Below are 19,256 nucleotides of genomic sequence, written 5' to 3'. Positions count from 1 at the left end.
ATAAGAAGTTTTGTGGATTAATATGTTACACCGTGTATTTATTAGTGTTTTTCTTTCCTTTTCCTTTTTTTTCAAAAAAAAAGAAAGAAAGAAAAAAGAAAAAGGAATATAACTCGATCTGCTCTAGAGTTTTTATCAACACAGCTCAAATACGCATCATCAACAGCAGCAGCGGCAGCAGCGGCAGCAGCACTATCATCATTATATAGTACGAAATACAATGTTTTATTTGCCATAAATAGTTGGGCCCCATGAGCATTGATATATATGCAGCAATGATTTACATAATACTAATTATAGGCGTTTCGCAGTCTCTGTCGATTTCCTTACAAATGCTTAAATTAACGACATTACATGATGTAACCATCAACCATCGCTCAAGGAAGTAATATACATGTATATATACTGTATATTTTTAATGCTGTCTTTCTTGGAGGAAAGCAATCAGAACAGCCAGACCGGGGTTCGAACCCGGGACCCTCCGAACTCTAGACGGACACTCTACCACTGAGCTACCTGCACGGTCGCCGTTGATCGACCCAGTCCAGTTCCGCTAGACATAGATCTACATAACTTTCCTCGTAATTTGCAACCCGCGGCTTTATTCATATTTTGCTTTGAACAGTAATTGAATAAGTTTTCCGAAGATTTCTTATTTTTTATGTGCTTAGAAAAATAAAAACAAAAGCAAAATCTGCTGTCGGCTATTTTGACTATAATTCGGCCCATAATAAATGTTTTTAAAGACCGATAAAACATCAGAAACCTTCGGATTATTGACTATGTAAATGAAACCTTATCCTACTATTAAGATAAAGCGGGTTATAAATAGTGAGCAAAGTGTCGATTTACACGGAGACAGGTATAAGACTGCCATCTAGCAACTTCGCTAGCTACAGAAAGGGTGTATGGAGTAATTTTCCAAATTGCATTATTGTATATAAGATATATAATTTATTATATAAGATATGTTGTAAACTTTATTAGATAGATATATCATAAATATATTAGAAATCTTACGTTATATATAAGATATCTCATATAAAAATCTACGATATCGTTTACAGAAAATTATCTTATATATTGTATAAGATATCTTATTTCATTTGGTAAAATAGTGGATCAACATTGCTCCACGAATAAATAACATCTTGGCTTGCAATAAGGATATTTAATACGACAGTTTAACCCTTTGAATGTGGCGAATTTGAGTTATATCTCAATCACTGTATCGGGAAATACTGATCATGGTGCGATAAATAAAGATTTCCCGCGATTTTTATCAATACACGTCTCTGGGAGCCACACGCTGTCAGTTTTATAGTTTTTGTAATACTTACGCGCGTATTACTATCTAAATGTGGCATCCAATTTTCAGGTATCTAATCATTTGAAATGCATTGAAATATATTGGAATTAAACGAGGATTGATCGAGGATACTTAACAATAACCTTGAAGTTAATAGTTAACAAACGACCATCATCTTCTTTTAAATTGTACATGTTGACTATTTTAAAAATAAGATCCCCAATGTAAATATATGATTTTTCCGCACATGCGCCCAAGGGGGGTGTCATAACTCTATTCTCTGAGAACAGATATACACGTCTCTGATGAGAAGAAGAAGAAGAAGAAGAAGAATGAAATGCTGTCCAAGAGGGCTAAACACTAGGCTATGATTATCGATAAGAGTGGTGTCGGTTGCACAAAAAATGTAAATAATATGATATCTAAATTCACGAAGGTGCTTTGTATCAAGTTCTTATTGTGTTAACTTATTTATAGTATGACTATCATTATATATTTAAACATTAAATACTTTGATGGTATGGAGATTACAAATTGTAGTCTGCTACCTTATTTTGATAGCGAAAGTAAAAAAAAAAAAAACTATTGTCTCCCCTGTTCATGTTATTGACCAATGACAATCGACCATATCACAGTCCTGGAAGCCGGCGATTGCCAACTCGTTGCAGGCAAAAATGGTCATGAAAATATTGCTGATATGTTCCGTCGCAGTTATCACGTCAGCTTCTATCCCGAGGCCACGAGGAGTCGCTGATTCAAGTAATATGTCATAATGTCTCAGTAATTAGAAGTGTGAGGGCGGAGTTAGTACGGTGCCCCCCCCCCCCCCCCCGCCCTCCTTTTCTATTCTACTTCTAGTCTAGTACGCAAAACGCCCAAAACGTAGATCATGTACTGTAAGTGTCAAGATAAATTAGATAATGATAATAGGCCTGTGGCTACGAACAATTTATTACGTATTGTAGCGAATATTGGATTATTCTCTCTTTTGGATGTTATGTTATGGGAGATAACTCGTAACGTTAAGTATTTTTACGTGTGACGTGTGTTACATAAAGCCCAAGCATGATGTTGGATTGTAAATAGCTGTGAATGTATTATTCTTGTTAACAGTGTTTCAGTATTAAAGCTAAATCACGTGTGTTGTTCCTTTCTCAACTGGCAACATCTGCTCATAATGCTCACATATATTTATTGTGACATACAACAATCTGCCAGCCATGTTCTCGACAGGTCGTCGTCTAGACAGCTGCCAGTAGGAAGATATATTCTGAAATTTTAGAGAATAAAAAATGACACCAGTACAAGATTACATTACATAACTGATTAATCTCACACTCTGTCATTTATGTCTTTTACTTACAAACTTAGAATATCGATGTTGCTTAATTGGAGTTCACTGTTGACTGACACATGATGGGAATCGTGGATCTTAAAAACTAAAAAAAATGATTCTCACATTCTGTTTTCTTTCATTGTTATAGATGCATCCCACTATCAGCCTAACAGTGAAAACGTGTTTGTGTGCGTTGATGGTTCTCAGTCTTTCCCTTACTCCTATGTGAACGACGACTACTGTGATTGTGCTGATGGATCAGATGAACCAGGTAAAGGAACTCACCAGACAGACCTCAACAGGGTCAACTACATGTCACCAAGGTGTAGTTAGGTTTATTTATCTGTAAAAATGCAATAGATCCATGTCTGTTAATAAGCCCATCAGTCCCTACTCTTTTTACAATCAGACAATCCTTCTTGCCCAAGGAGTTATTGAATTACACCTAGCAGTTGCCCATACTACCTAAGGCACTGGTGGGCATATTTGCAGACATGGGATGGAACATCAATGAAGAACTCAGATTTATTCTAGCATTTTATGTGTGGTTTAGCTTGTTGTGTAATATATATAATTGGCATCATGAATGTGTTATGCCAGGGATTGATTCAAACATATAGTCTTGATCTGTTCTGCATCTTTCTAAACCCAGTCAAATGAGACTCAGGGCCTGCATGCAATGGCGTCTGTACAAGCAAAGTGACCCCAGTTTGTGTCTAGTACTCCTTTGAAAGTGGAAACAACTCTTTACTCTTTTTCTGTAGGAAGTATTACAACAAAAGTAAAAGTCAGAGAATTTAATGATATAATATAATAGTAAAGTTACACTTTTTTCAAAAAAAAAACCCACCAAAAATTAAAAAAAATAGGTAGGTTGAGAGATAGAGTCTGATTTACACTGGTTAAATGTATTGTATTACTTCATAGGAACATCTGCATGCCCAAATGGCAAGTTCACTTGCACCAATGCAGGACACAGACCACTGATAGTTCCAGCTTCCCGTGTAAATGATGGCGTTTGTGGTGAGGAAATTTGTTCCAGTTTTATTCATTTTAATTTTTGAAGATCTACAATAAATTTCTCGGTCATTATTATTCAATTTAATATTTATTTAAAACTATAAACAAAGCTATTAACACTTGAACATCTCTCTTCTAATATTGGTAAGATTAAGCGAGAAATGTATTTGAATTTAACTAACATTTAGAAAGTTTATCAGAAAGATGAATTGTTTATCAATCACAATGTTGATAGTACCATGTACTTGGATGTTGTTACTTTACACATTATTTAATTGAATTTCCAATCTAGTAATAGTTTATTAACTAACATTGGATACAACAGGGTTTTCTTCAGATTCGTATCAAGTTTAACAGACTTTGTTTCTTGATATTGCAGATTGTTGTGACGGGACAGATGAATATTCAGGGAAACATTGCTTGTGTTAACAGTTGCAAGTAGGTTACTGTGACAGTAGTGCTTGTTGTCCACCTGTGTCAAGATGATTCAATATTTTGTGTATTTTACTTGTTCTGTAAAGAAAGTAGAAGTGTATGTTGATGATCTTATGTACCTCTTCAGTAGGAGTAACATATGGTTTGATTTGTCATGATATAAAGGAAACGTTCTAGGAAATCCTACTGGTGTTTCTATAATGTATATCAATAAAAACCAAGAAAACTGAATACCTATTGCTGTAAAGTGATTTTTTAAACCAGTTAAACAATACATATCTTGAATAAATGTGAAAAATGGTTGCTGTGTAATGGAATATATGCTAACATTTTGATATTTGCTTGTATCAATGATCGTATTCAAAAAAGTTTTGTGATGAAAAAAAATGTTTTATAATGTACAGTGAACTGGGAAAGAAACACAAAGAGGAGGTGGAACGTATCATGAAGCTACAGGAGGAGGGAATGAGAAAGAAGAAAGAATTTGCAGAATCTGGCAAGAAAATGAAAGAAGAGAAAAAGGTTAGTTACATGAATTCATTGCAATGACTTTTACTGACATAATATTTATGATTTTGTATTGATACAGTGAACTATGGGCGAACTTGATTCTGACGTGCCGGTGTGCCGGCGGCAAGGTAGGAAGGCAGTAAAATTACTTGATTGTATCCCGAATATGCACGCGCAATTTCGGCACGTGCAAATTCCTGCCGGTTTGAAACCACCGGCACACCGGCAAACAAGATGGCGAAGTGTTTAACCGAAAGATTAGATTAAGTGAGAAGTTAAAGAATTTCAACTTATTTTAATCCGGTCAGGCTATTGTAGTCATATATATATTGCAAAATAAGCTGATTTTGAATGTTTTGCAGCGTTCGATGTTTACAATGCTTCTGAAATAGTTTATTCATGTATAAATGTATAAAATAAGAAAAAATAGAAATATGTTTTGGTCTATGTCGGGAATATTGCAAATGAGCCGCTTTGCTTGAATGTACGTGCCGTCGGCAAGCTCAAAAACTGGCAAACGGCACAAACGGCAAGCTAGAATCAAGTTCGCCCTATATTAGTGTGTACAATTTACAAACACAAAATCATGTTGTCTTGTTCTCAACAAATACAATTTACAAACACAAAATCATGTTGTCTTGTTCACAACAAATACAATTTACAAACACAAAATCATGTTATCTTGTTCTCAATAAATACAATTTTCAAATGCAAATCATGTTGTCCTCTAATAATCCTTATAAAATCTAACATTTTATCCTTTATGTTTCCAGGCTAGACTTGAGCAATTGCAAGCTGACAGAGAAGCAGCTGAGACAGAACGCCAGGAAATGGAAAGTATGTCCACTGCTGTTGACCAGTACTATAACTGTATAAGCTTTGAACATGTTTACTGACCGATGTCTGACGCAGCTCTTATGTACATGTATTTAGACCAATTCTCCATAGATCTGTAAACTTTGTTTAAGGGTCTTTGGTAATTGCTGTCTGTTAAACTATTCTTCAAAATGTATATCAGTATTGATAAATAAAGGATTTTACTAGAAATTTTTAGTTTTCTCCAATTGATAAAAAAAAGGAAAATATTTCGTACATAAATTTCAAATTTATTACAGGCAAGAAAGATGAAGCTGAAGCTCCAGAGAAGGAAGCTAAAGACAAACATCAAAAAGCCTGGGATGGTAAATGTTGAATACTGTTTGTTCTGTATATCCAAGATTTACTCTCATACCTATGACAGTATACAAGTCTGGTGACAATAGAAAAATTACTTATTGTATATTGTGGAGAAAGAACTTGTGCCCAGTTGATTTGTTGATCTTCAATAAAATATATTTGAATGATTCTTTTCTTGTGGGGGCGTTGGGAAGCTTGTGGTGTAGTTGGGAGATGGGATCGGGGGCTGGTGCTGTAAATTTATTTGAAAGATTCCTTGAATTTAAAAGTATGAGAGCTAGTCTTTAATAATAAGACATACCATTTTGCTATCTGCAGAAGAAAAAGCTCGTAAGTCAGCAGAAAAGGATGCAGCTGCTGCTGCAGCAGCTTTCAACGAACTGGATTCCAACAATGACAACTTGTAAGTACCAAATGTTGATTGGCGGGGTGGGAGGCTGGAGTGGTGGTGTCAGTCTGGTTGACTTGGGATCATCTAAATAACACTTTTCTGATGTAATGCAGCATATATATCCTTGCATTCAGTTTAAAATCAAATGAGAAATAAGGGGCTTGAGCGGAGAAAAAAACCAAATAGAAAACAAATCGGACAAGAAATCAGGTATGCTTATATTACTGATCATGAAGAGAAGGGGGCGATATTATTTATAGTTGATAATAAGAGGCGTATGTTATATTAATATTTTTATATCTGTTGCGACAGTGTTGATGTACTGGAAATGGTCATCCACATTGAGTTTGACATTGACTCCAATGGTGTGGTCAGTGAAGAGGAAGTGAAGGTAAATAATATAAGATGAATCTGTTGGACAATCTTACAACTTAGTGACGGTTGTTTGACAGTAATAATTCTGATCGTACTTGTCTGTAAAACATAGAACTAAACAAGAAAACTGTGTAAATACTATTTGCTGTAATGGTCAATGAAGTAAATCAATTGGTTATCAATAATTGTTTTGACTCTGTACAATGGTAAATGAGACAACAACATTGGTAAACCTTGAATACCAAAGTTACATTATTTGCTTTCTGTTTACAAACAGGAACATCTTGAAGAATCTGATAAGGTAGACATGGACAATTTTGTATCCAAAATCTGGCCCAACATCAAACAAATCTACAAACCCTTGGTTCCTGAAGACACCCAAACTGATGGAGAGGCACCATCTCCAGCCGAGCCACAGGGAGAGACAGCTACTCCCCCCGCAGAGGAAACAAATGTAAGTTGTGTGATTGGTGTTTTTAAAGTTGATGTTTTTAGCAGCTACCACCTTCCCTTCACAAATTCAGTTTGTTTCCTCCTTGCGTATTAAGTACAGTTAAATCTTGTTAATCCTGGCTCTTCTGTAATTGATAACTGGTAATTCTGATTTTGTGATCAATTTATTAAATTTGTTTTGTGAAAAATATTCAAGAAAGCTAAAATTTGAGTTTCCTTGACAAATGGACTGTATACACTGTAGAGTGTTTGCATGTGATTATCAAATGCAGAGAGTTTTATAGGAATGTGTTTTCATACATTTGTCTGTTGTGAGGGTGTATAGCATAAAACTATCTACCTGATCTATATTTACATAGTTGACCACTGAAGTGTTGCTTCAATCGATATATATTTGTATTGATGCAGTAAGTTTTGGTAGATCAGTCTCACTAGGAGCTGTAGTTATCTAATCTGGACCAATCATTCTACACAGCAGCTGAACCAATCATTCTACACAGTCTTGGTCCTGAGCTGTACATGTTGTTTGTCTTTTAGGTAGAGGTAAATTCGTTCTGACTAATTATGCGAAAATATCTTAAGTGTTGTCGAATCAAGGTCTTAAGAAACCTTTGGTTGGTAGGAGTTTCATCCTTAGAAATCTTTTAGTTTGCTAGTAATGCAATTTAACAATTAATTCCTTGGTTGATTGGGAGAGTGGTTAGGTTGGATTGAAGACTTTTTCTTTTTTTTTCTCCCCTCAACACAAACAATTGGCAGTGCAACACGTTTTTGATAGATACAGACAGCCTGGTCTGGTATATGAGGAATTATTTTTTTATTGTCTATGATTTGTGAGAACAAATCCACTAATAGGATTGCAGTCAAGGTCACTAATGACCTTTGATAGGTTGGGTTCATAGGTAGGATCACCATATCTCCAAATGTTTAAGCATTTTTTTTTAAATTCTACAATTTCTGTGTGCATATTCATTGTTATCAATTTATGTTTTACACAAGTATAATTTTCCTTTATGCATCTTGATACAAATATACTTATAACAATTAACAATTTTACATGACAGTGTATCAAACTCACAGTAAATACTGATCAGCAATTCTCTAAGACATAGGTTGGCTAGGAATTCTCCTCAGCTAGTATAATAATTAGAGGACTAATTTCCCCAAATGCAATTTACATCAGAGGGGATATTCCATGTCTGTCTTTTGTTCAAGTTAGATATTGAGTTTAGATCAATTATTCTAGTACTAGAAGTTCAATAGTCATTAGCCTAAATGACTTTCTACATCTGAAAAGGAACTGTTTTAATTTTACAGTGACTTATATTTTTAACCCCGCAACGAAGTTAGGGGGGGTATATTCCCGCAACGAAGTTAGGGGGGGGTATATTGGAATCAGGGTTGTCTGTCCGTCCGTCCCTCCTTCTGTAGACATTATTTTGTCCAGACAACTCCTCCTAAACTGATGGGCTGATTCCAATGAAACTCCACACACATATTAATGATCATGTGTAGATGTGCATGCCACTTTCTTTTTCTCAAAATTATGGTTGCTATGGCAACTGGTCACTATAAACAGGTTTTCCGATAAGAACCATAACTTTAAGTTTGTCCGGACAACTCCTCCTAAACTGAAGGGCCGATTTCAATGAAACTTCACACAAATATAGAGGACCATATGTAGATGTGCATGCCACTTTCTTTTTCTCAAAATTATGGTTGCTATGGCAACTGGTCACTATAAACAGGTTTTCCGATAAGAACCGTAACTTTAAGGTTTTCCGGACAACTCCTCCTAAACCAAAGGGCCAATTTCAATGAAACTTCACACAAATATAGAGGACCATGTGAAGATGTGCATCTCACTTTCTTTTTCTCAAAATTATGGTTGCTATGGCAACTGGTCACTATAAACAGGTTTTCCGATAAGAACCATAACTTCAAGTTTGTGCGGACAACTCCTAAACTGAACTGCCGATTTCAATGGAACTTCACACAAATATAGAGGACCATGTGTAGATGTGCATCTCACTTTCTTTTTCTCAAAATTATGGTTGCTATGGCAACTGGTCACTATATTACTGGGTTATCTTAGTTAGCCTCTAATTAACAGTTCCAATTCACTATTGACTCATGCAGATTGTGGGGGTATTAGTCAGGCATCCTGGCGACAGTTCTAGTCTGCTTTACTGTCATTAGCTAGATTTTGCACTTCTCTGCATTTCTTTGGTGGGGAGTTTTAGCTGCATTTTCATCAGTGCGAAGTTGAAGGTATATAATAATTATATTTTTAAAATCATTGTTTTAGTGAAAGATTTAGTAAGTACCGGTAGTATTGACCAGTATAGACCAATCTGAATAGATATAATTATGGTCTATTACCAGTTTTTGATAGTGCTGTGTCCCAAAGTTGACTAGATGGGTGGGTCTTATGTTGAGTTACCTCCCTTGTAGGGATCTCCCAACTCCCTTCCTCCCCCTCCTCTGGAGCCTGAAGATTATTACGAGGAGGATGAGGAGGAGGAGGAAGAGGATGATGAGGAGGACGATGACATGGATGATAGGGATGATTATCATGATGTGAGTATATATCTCATATTCTTTCTGTTTGTGCTCATTAAACATGTCTGATGTCTCGGCTGGCTGCATGATGGACTTTGTACTGAAAGTGAAGTTACTGTTTGTGGTGAATGTATTTGTACTTTTCTTAACTCATCATAATAAAAAGTTATTTTCCATTAGCTGGAACCAGTAGCCACGAAATCCTCCCATCGCTTGAATGAAAATTTAAAAAAAAAAGATAATTAATTTCTTCAAAATAAGTTCAGAGCCAAGAAACACATTTACCATAAGGTATATGAGATGGATTTATAATCAAGTTTGTGTATGAGATCTGTTGTCTGATTTTACTCACTCTGCTGCTTTGGTTTTCTTTTTTATTATTTGTTCTTTGTCTGAGGGTTACCCTCCATTTGTGTTTTCTGAACTAACCTATCACTGTGGATTTGTTGAGGTAGTAATATTGGCATTGTGTGGCTTACACCTATTAGAAGCAGTTTTGAACATTTTTTCAGTTAAATTTGATCGAAAGTTATGATATACATTTTGTATTTCTTTTTCTCAGTTTAATTGTTTGTAAAAAAAGTTCGTTTCTAAACAGCAAAATATTGATGCCTTATTTTTGAAAATTATTCCTCTAAGAAAAATGTCACCTGCCAATTTTATATGTACAATAAAGCAGAATTAAATCCATGATGCATAAACCTTAACAAACAGCACCACTTTCAATGCACTTCTACATGATTGGGTTTGTAAGTGAAAGACTGGTATTAAATCCCCACGAGTTTGAGTCTATACATTTAACATTGCCTTGACACTCCCCTTTATCAATAGTCTGACACTAGCACTGCTGTACCATTGCCATCAATCACAGAAGAAGGCACTTTGGTCACACCTGCATCCCCTACTAATGAAGTACAGGTAATTCACAATTAACAGGTGTCGGGATTAGTAGCACTTGATGTTTGTTGGACTGGTATTAGTTTCAGTATTGAATAATACTAATACTATTCCAAAGTCATGTATATGGTACTCCATGCTTTAAAATTTGCATGTAAATGAATCATTACTCTTGAAGTTTTCTTTTCAAATTTGAAACATTGCAATTTCTTACAAATAAAAACAGTTATCCTTAAATGTATCTGTAGATAATCTATAACTTGTCTTCCATTTGGACATGAACATGTACTGACTAGTATTCATCTCTACCAAATGTAATTTAGGATCCTTCAGTGCAAGCAGCTATTGAGAAAGCAAAGGCAATGATTGTACAGAAAAAAAATATTGAGACATGAGGTTTTATAGACTTCCATGATCCTTGAGCCTGTACAGGAAGACATACATGTTTCCTGAGTATAGGCAACATGTTAGACATTCAGGTACATGCAAATTGGTTTGCATGATAATTTGGACCTGTATATAAAGGCAACCTGTCTATAGTGACCGTTTTTCTGCCTCCCCTTGGGCAGTCTTTATAGACAGGTTTGACTGCAGTCTTTATAGACAGGTTTGACTGCAGTCTTTATAGACAGGTTTGACTGCAGTCTTTATAGACAGGTTTGACTGTATATTCAGTGTATAAACCTGTACAATTTCAAGAATTATTTGGTGTCTGTGTTTATTAGTTGGTGGAGTTAATTTAGTTGGTGAGTGAAATTATGTGATGTTTCACATGACCTGTATAGGATGTGATGTTCTGCTACCCTTGCTTGGTACTTTGAATCAAATATTTAGCTGGATATTTCTATTTTAAATAATGGCAGAGATAAAGTGTATAAGGATAGCAAGAAAATAATTCAATCTCATTAGTCAGATAAAAGCGCCAATAAAACAATAATGTAAATCTGAGTATACAACTATACATGTACATGCAGACATAATGTCAAATCTGAAAAAAAATGATTAAAATTGAAAACTAAGCAACTGTATCACCAATGAATTTGTTTCACTTTTGTCTAAAAGTGGAGTGATAAATAAGCCACCTAGTTAAGTTAGAATGTCTTTATAATCCTCTGACAAATGGAGTTTGGAGGGGATGTAGGATTCAGCCTGTACATATACTTGTACAAAGGTATGTTACTCTTTTTTGTCTGCACCCTCACAAGATCATTTCTAAAGGGAATTTCATGAAATTTGGTACATATGTTAACCATGACAACATCTTTGATGAGTTCGAATCTCAGAACCTGCACTTTTGTATTTACAGAGTTATTGCCCTTAGTTTATTCACACAAGCTCATTTCTCAGCCCAATTTCCTGAAACTTGATACAGGAATTTCCTATAGTAATTTCTCCAATGAGTTTGAATTTTAGAACCAGCTCTTATTATTATTGCCCTTAGATTATTTAACTCAAATATGATTTTGTCAGCACTCTCAAAAGTTTATTTCTCAATGGAATTTCATGAAACTTGATACATGTATATACTTTCATTATGGAAAAATATCTTATTGGTACGGGTTTCATATTCTGTGCTCCCAGGGTTGCATACATATGAATGTTTATTGTGAGGGTTTTTTATCACTTGTGATATTTTGTAAAATTTGTCATTGATACATTGTGCATTTGGTTCAGTATCCAACATCACACAATTGTCAAGAAAAAAGTGTTGACCTTTGTGGCTAAGATATTCTGTCACAGAAGGACCTTGACCTTTGTGGCTCAGCTTACTTTTAGGGAATTGTCTTTGACCTTGGTGACTTGGGTAACATTAGCAGAATAAACTTGATGTTTGTGGTTGAGGTACTCTGTAGCAGAATTACTTTGACTTTTGTGGCCTACATTACCATTTGTGAAATATTGTTGACATTGGTGACTTGGTTAACATTTAGCAGAATAAAATTGATGTTTGTGGTGATGGCCATAATATGTCGTCATTGAGCTGTGATTTGGGTGACTTTGGGACTTTTTTATTATGTAGTAATTCAGTATCTATGATTTGTGTGTGCTAAGCATATATGATCATTTAAACACCAGTTTACAAGTCCTTAAATAGGAATTAAACAAATCCATAATTTAAGAACTTCAATGCTGAAGTCCTACTTACCGTTTCACAGGGATTTGTAGTTCAGAAATGTAAATATCTTCAGTGATAACAAGTTGACAAGCATGTCATAGAATATAATAAGACATTTCATGGTGTTCTGTCATAAGAACATGATGTCATTCTCATTGTTAAAAAGATGATTGTCTTCCGGAAATGTGTATGATTAATAACCAACCGTAACTGTACTAGAACCTGGGATTTTCAGAGTGATGTGTTTGTTTCAGACAGAGGGAGACACCGAGGAGAAGATGCCTGCTTATGATGAAGAGACACAAGTACTGATAGAAGGTGTGTAGACTAGAACTTAAAGCTTATAGGAAGTGAAATCATTGGCGGATTACACACAGGTTATAACACAATAAAGTGTCAACTTCTGAGCCAGTCATATGATCTGATGTTATAAAATATCAAACCTGTCCATTATTGTCACTCAAGGAAGAATAGCCTTTAACCTTTATACAGATGGAAACTGAAACAAGCAACCTTTATAGGCAGGTTCTGGTAATATGGAAGGAAAGTAAAAACAATGTCGAGATGAAAATGAATGTTGAATTTCCAGAGTGAAAAAAAAAGAGCTATTAAATTTTTTTTAGCTGTGATATAGAATATGTAACAGAAATTAGAGCAGTTTACATGTAGAGAGAGTAAATAAAGAGACTGAAATACAATGATATCATACCTGAGGAGTCATTGTTTGACCATGAAATGTTCATTGGTTCATTGTGCGTGTTATATTGAAAAAAAAAGGATAATTTCCTGGCAATGTATACATGTACCGTGGATTAGGAAAAAAAAGTTCAAAATACTCTATTCCTCCCAACAAAGTTTTGTTTACTTTATAACTGAGATATATATCTGTAAATACTAGCCACAATATCATTAGCGGAGTGCGGCTAGTATTTGCCAGAGTTACCAAAAAAAAATGACACAAATTTACATGGGATTTAATGGTACATATCATATGATGTTAAACACAATCTTGTTCTGCAGCTGCTGATATTACTAGGAATGCTTTCAATGCTGCCGATGAAAAACTGAAATCCATTGACAGAGAAATATCGTAAGTAGTATTAAGTCATCTGTGGTATGACTGAAATGAGAACTCTTCAGATAATGGAATAATTTAAGATACTGATTGGAGACATTTTAAAACAGATTAATATAATAGAACTCATATTCTCTATTTACAATAAAAAATACAGGTTGTGTCATTGAAATTTTGAATATTTCATATTTGTCTGTGTGCTATTATGAAGGTCAACCAAAATTGTGAATTATATGGTCCCCACCCCCCAGGGGCCTGAGGGGTGGGGCCAAAAAGGGTCAAATTGACTAAAATTTCAAAAATCTTCTTCTCTACTCTCAGATGTGGTAGAATCAAATACTCTTCATAGATGGAAGGGTCTTAAGGTGCTTTACCAAAATTGTGAATTTCATGACCCGTGGGTCTCACTTTTGCCCCTGGGGAGGGGGTAAACTTTACTATAGTTTATATAGAGAAATCACATTTTTGACTATTATTTGTTGGATTTGTATTGGAATTCATTCTAACTTGTATCAAATTATCAGCATGGGATGACAGTTTGATGGTATGTACATGTTGGCCCTGGTTGACCCCCAGGGGCTGGTGGGCGGGGCCAAAAAGGGTCAAATTGACTGAAATTTCAAAAATCTTCTTCTCTACTCTCAGATGTGGTAGAATCAAATACTCTTCATTCATAGATGGAAGGGTCTTAAGGTGCTTTACCAAAATTGTGAATTTCATGACCCGTGGGTCTCACGTTTGCCCCTGGGGAGGGGGTAAACTTTACTATAGTTTATATAGGGAAATCACATTTTGACTATTATTTGTTGGATTTGTATTGGAATGCATTCTAACTTGGTTCAAATTATCAGCATGGGATGACAGTTTGATGGTATGTACATGTTGGCCCTGGTTGACCCCCAGGGGCTGGTGGGCGGGGCCAAAAAGTGTCAAATTGACTGAAATTTCAAAAATCTTCTTCTCTACTCTCAGATATGGTAGAATCAAATACTCTTCATAGATGGAAGGGTCTTAAGGTGCTTTACCAAAATTGTGAATTTCATGACCCTGGGGTCTCACGTTTGCCCCTGGGGAGGGGGTAAACTTTACTATAGTTTATATAGGGAATTCACATTTTTGACTATTATTTGTTTGATTTCTATTGGAATTCATTCTAATTTGGTTCAAATTATCAGCATGGGATGACAGTTTGATTGTATGTACATGTTGGCCCTGGTTGACCCCCAGGGGCTGGTGGGCGTGGCCAAAAAGGGTCAAATTGACTAAAATTTCAAAAATCTTCTTCCCTACTCTCAGATATGGTAGAATCAAATACTCTTCATAGATGGAAGGGTCTTAGGTGCTTTACCAAAATTGTGAATTTCATGACCCTGGGGTCTCACGTTTGCCCCTGGGGAGGGGGTAAACTTTACTATAGTTTATATAGGGAAATCACATTTTTGGCTATTATTTGTTGGAGTTGTATTGGAATTCATTCTAACTTGGTTCAAATTATCAGCATGGGATTACAGTTTGATGTTATGTACATGTTGGCCCTGGTTGACCCCCGGGGGCTGGTGGGCGGGGCCAAAAAGTGTCAAATTGACTAAAATTTCAAAAATCTTCTTCCCTACTCTCAGATATGGTAGAATCAAATACTCTTCATAGATGGAAGGGTCTTAGGTGCTTTACCAAAATTGTGAATTTCATGACCCTGGGGTCTCACGTTTGCCCCTGGGGAGGGGGTAAACTTTACTATAGTTTATATAGGGAAATCACATTTTTGGCTATTATTTGTTGGAGTTGTATTGGAATTCATTCTAACTTGGTTCAAATTATCAGCATGGGATTACAGTTTGATGTTATGTACATGTTGGCCCTGGTTGACCCCCGGGGGCTGGTGGGCGGGGCCAAAAAGTGTCAAATTGACTGAAATTTCCAAAATCTTCTTATCAACTATATGTTAGAATCAAATACTCTTCATAGACTGACCCCATTAGGACTGATTGGTGGGGCCAAAAAGGGTCAATTTAGTTGGCCGAAATATTTCAAATCTCAGGTGACCGTTGGGCCTCTTGTTTATTTAAAAGAGGTGAACTTCTTATAGAATTGCTGACTTTAGTATGCCTAATCTAAATTTTCTTATATGAACATTAAAGAAAAGACAAAAACATTCTGTTATATATACGACAAACAAACATAGTAATTTATTTACCAGTACTTGTACTAAAATTACTGTAAAATTTCTTTTATTTTAATGTTGAAATAAATAAAAATATGAAAAATGAAATCTTTTGGATATGCATGTATTTCAATTATAACACATTCAACCATTTCTAGGTCTCTACAGAGTTATATGAACCTAGACTTCGGTAACGACGAGGAGTTTTCTGTCCTGAAGGATCAGTGCTATGAGTATACGGACCGAGAATATACCTACAAATTGTGTGTCTATGAGCGGGCATCACAGCGACCAAAGGCAGGAGGCTCAGAGACAAGTCTTGGGTAGGTGTCACATGCAGAATAGCAGCACAAAAATCACACCAGGAATTCCTATCTGAATCTAAAATGTATTTCAAGATCTAAAACAAGTACCTTAGTTGTATGTTTTGGAAGTTCATTATTATTTAGTTATTTTGTTGCTGATTCTGATATATACATGTATTGTGAAAATGATGCTGTGATTCTTTAGATCAGTGTAGAGTTGATTTAAGAAAGAAAAAAATTGAAAAAAGAGTCGAATCCTATAATTTCTTAATGGTGAAAGGTAAATGTAGTCAACCTCAGTATTAAGACCACCCTGCTAATAAGACGACTTTTGCTTAGTCCCCCAGCTGGTCTTTCACTGTATATTGTTTATACATTTTCCGACCACACACTTGGATTGTGGTCTAAGTCTTTGTTCAAGCTAACTTTCACAAGCTCCATGTATATATACAGTACACTGTACATATCATTTTTTTACTGCAAATAGATAAAGGACCACTCCTGTATAAATCTTAACACATATCTGAAGTATTTGTTATGTGTGAATTAGTTGTCTACAATGACTACTACAATTCATGTATTATGGTATACCCTCACAATGAGGAGAGATATGTACTGGAATGATTACTGTATACACTCACAATGAGGAGAGAGATATACTGTAATGATTACTGTATACCCTCACAATGAGGAGAGATATATACTGGAATGATTACTGTATACCCTCACAATGAGGAGAGATATATACTGGAATGATCACTGTATACCCTCACAATGAGGAGAGATATATACTGGAATGATTACTGTATACCCTCACAATGAGGAGAGATATGTACTGGAATGATTATTGTATACCCTCACAATGAGGAGAGATATAAACTAGAATGATTATTGTATACCCTCACAATGAGAAGAGATATATACTAAAATGATTATTGCATACCCTCACAATGAAGAGAGATATATACTGGAATGATTACTGTATACCCTCACAATGAGGAGAGATATGTACTGGAATGATTACTGTATACCCTCAGAATGAGGAGAGATATATACTGGAATGATTATTGTATACCCTCACAATGAGGAGAGATATACTGGAATGATTACTGTATACCCTCAGAATGAGGAGAGATATATACTGGAATGATTATTGTATACCCTCACAATGAGGAGAGATATATACTGGAATGATTATTGTATACCCTCACAATGAGGAGAGATATATACTGGAATGATTACTGTATACCCTCACAATGAAGAGAGATATGTACTGGAATGATTACTGTATACCCTCACAATGAGGAGAGATATGTACTGGAAGGATCACTGTATACCCTCACAATTAGGAGAGATATGTACTGGAATGATTACTGTATACCCTCACAATGAGGTGAGATATATACTGGAATGATCATTGTATACCCTCACAATGAGGAGAGATATATACTGGAGTGATTATTGTATACCCTCACAATGAGGAGAGATATGTACTGGAATGATTACTGTATACCCTCACAATGAGGAGAGATATATACTGGAATGATCATTGTATACCCTCACAATGAGGAGAGATATGTACTGGAATGATTACTGTATACCCTCACAATGAGGAGAGATATATACTGGGATGTGATTGTTATCAAGTCACTGATCCAACCAAGTCTTTGAACATATATGACTGGATTCTTGTTTTGTTTCAGTACATGGGGAAAATGGAGTGGCCCAGAAAATGACCGATATTCCTCTCAGCTTTATGAACGTGGACAGAATTGCTGGAATGGCCCGGACCGATCTGTAAAGGTAAATCATGATTATTTAGTTATTTATATTATTATTATTTTTATTATTTTATTTAGTTTTTCACAATGAAAACATAAAAAGTGGAATGAGAAAACTTTTCATTCCTTGTATATTTTGCAAGTATGTGGATATACATATCAGAAATATTACAACAAAACACTTTCTTATAAATCAGACATTTTCAAATGGAAGTATTTTGCACATTTTCATTGTGCTGTCTTGCATGCATTTCTTTAAGACCTGAAGTTCTCTTGTTTAAAAATACCAATCCTGGTGTAAAACTGATGTATGTTTAAAATTAATTAAAACTTAAAAAGACCTTCACTTTTGGGTATCAAACTTGGAAAAGCCTTGGAATTTGTCTCTGGCTTAGAAAAACTTTCAAAATCAACACATGGCCTTGAAATGTTATTTTTGACCTTGAATTTTGATATGCAAACACTTGAATGTTTTTAAATTGACATTTTTCAGATCCATTTTAAATGTGGCCCAGAGAACCAGTTGGTCAATGCCTATGAACCCAGTCGCTGTGAATATGCATTTGACTTCATTTCTCCAGTCAGCTGTTCAGGGAAACTATCACCAATGGATACACATTCTCACGATGAACTTTGACCTGTAATCTATCCTCTTATAATTTATATTTCAAAGATTTCTGTTAATTAAAATCTCATCACACCTTTTGTAAACATTTTATAATAACAACCCCACAGTTTTTGTCACACATACTGTAATGTAGGTGGACTTACCTTTTTGTACTTTAAGATATGTGAAATCCATTCATAAGTGAAGAACATTCAATATAAGACATGCTGAAGTTACCAGTAAAGAAAGCGACATTGAAATATCATTGAACATTTAGTGCTGATATACTTATCATTAAGATTCAGTATTTGTTGCAGTAGTGCTATTTAGGGAAAACAATTTCTATTTCAATCATGTATTATCTCTAATAAATTCTATCAAACATGATCAATTTCCATGTTTCTAGTTTTTACTTTAAATGTATTACAAAAGTATATATTGGTGAATTGTTTAACATTTGTTCTGAACAAGGACTGCAGGTTTTGTTGTGTCACCTTGTCCTATGACGGATGTCAGAAAGGTGGCACATACATGTTGCTTTTCTAATGGCGGTGGCTTTTGCATCTTAGCATACCCGGTATTTCATAGATTTATACGTTTTTGGGGTAAAAATCTAAAATTCCGTGACTTTCAGAAAAAAACAAAAACAATGTTAAGGTTTTGTGTTTAGCTCTTGCAGATAAGGCTGTTTCTGACAAACTATAAAAGCTAGAGCAACCAAACTTTGGTTATAGGTGTATCATGGGA

General features: G+C 35.2%; 1 protein-coding gene across 1 annotated transcript; it reads left to right on the top strand.

The window, feature by feature from the left end:
- The first annotated feature begins 1,933 nt into the window (after positions 1-1,933).
- LOC117325446 (glucosidase 2 subunit beta-like) lies at positions 1,934-18,900 on the top strand. The gene is given in 18 exon segments (XM_033881655.1): positions 1,934-2,068; positions 2,794-2,916; positions 3,573-3,668; positions 4,045-4,073; positions 4,075-4,103; positions 4,505-4,622; positions 5,384-5,447; positions 5,726-5,791; positions 6,105-6,189; positions 6,490-6,568; positions 6,830-7,006; positions 9,460-9,585; positions 10,399-10,485; positions 12,835-12,898; positions 13,601-13,670; positions 15,975-16,139; positions 17,825-17,924; positions 18,396-18,900. Coding segments are annotated over 18 exon segments (1,707 nt in total). The 5' UTR covers positions 1,934-1,983; the 3' UTR covers positions 18,540-18,900.
- Positions 18,901-19,256: the final 356 nt, after the last annotated feature.

Source organism: Pecten maximus, chromosome 4, assembly GCF_902652985.1.
Source record: "Pecten maximus chromosome 4, xPecMax1.1, whole genome shotgun sequence".
Taxonomy (NCBI): domain Eukaryota; kingdom Metazoa; phylum Mollusca; class Bivalvia; order Pectinida; family Pectinidae; genus Pecten; species Pecten maximus.
This window is presented reverse-complemented; position numbering and strand designations above follow the sequence as displayed.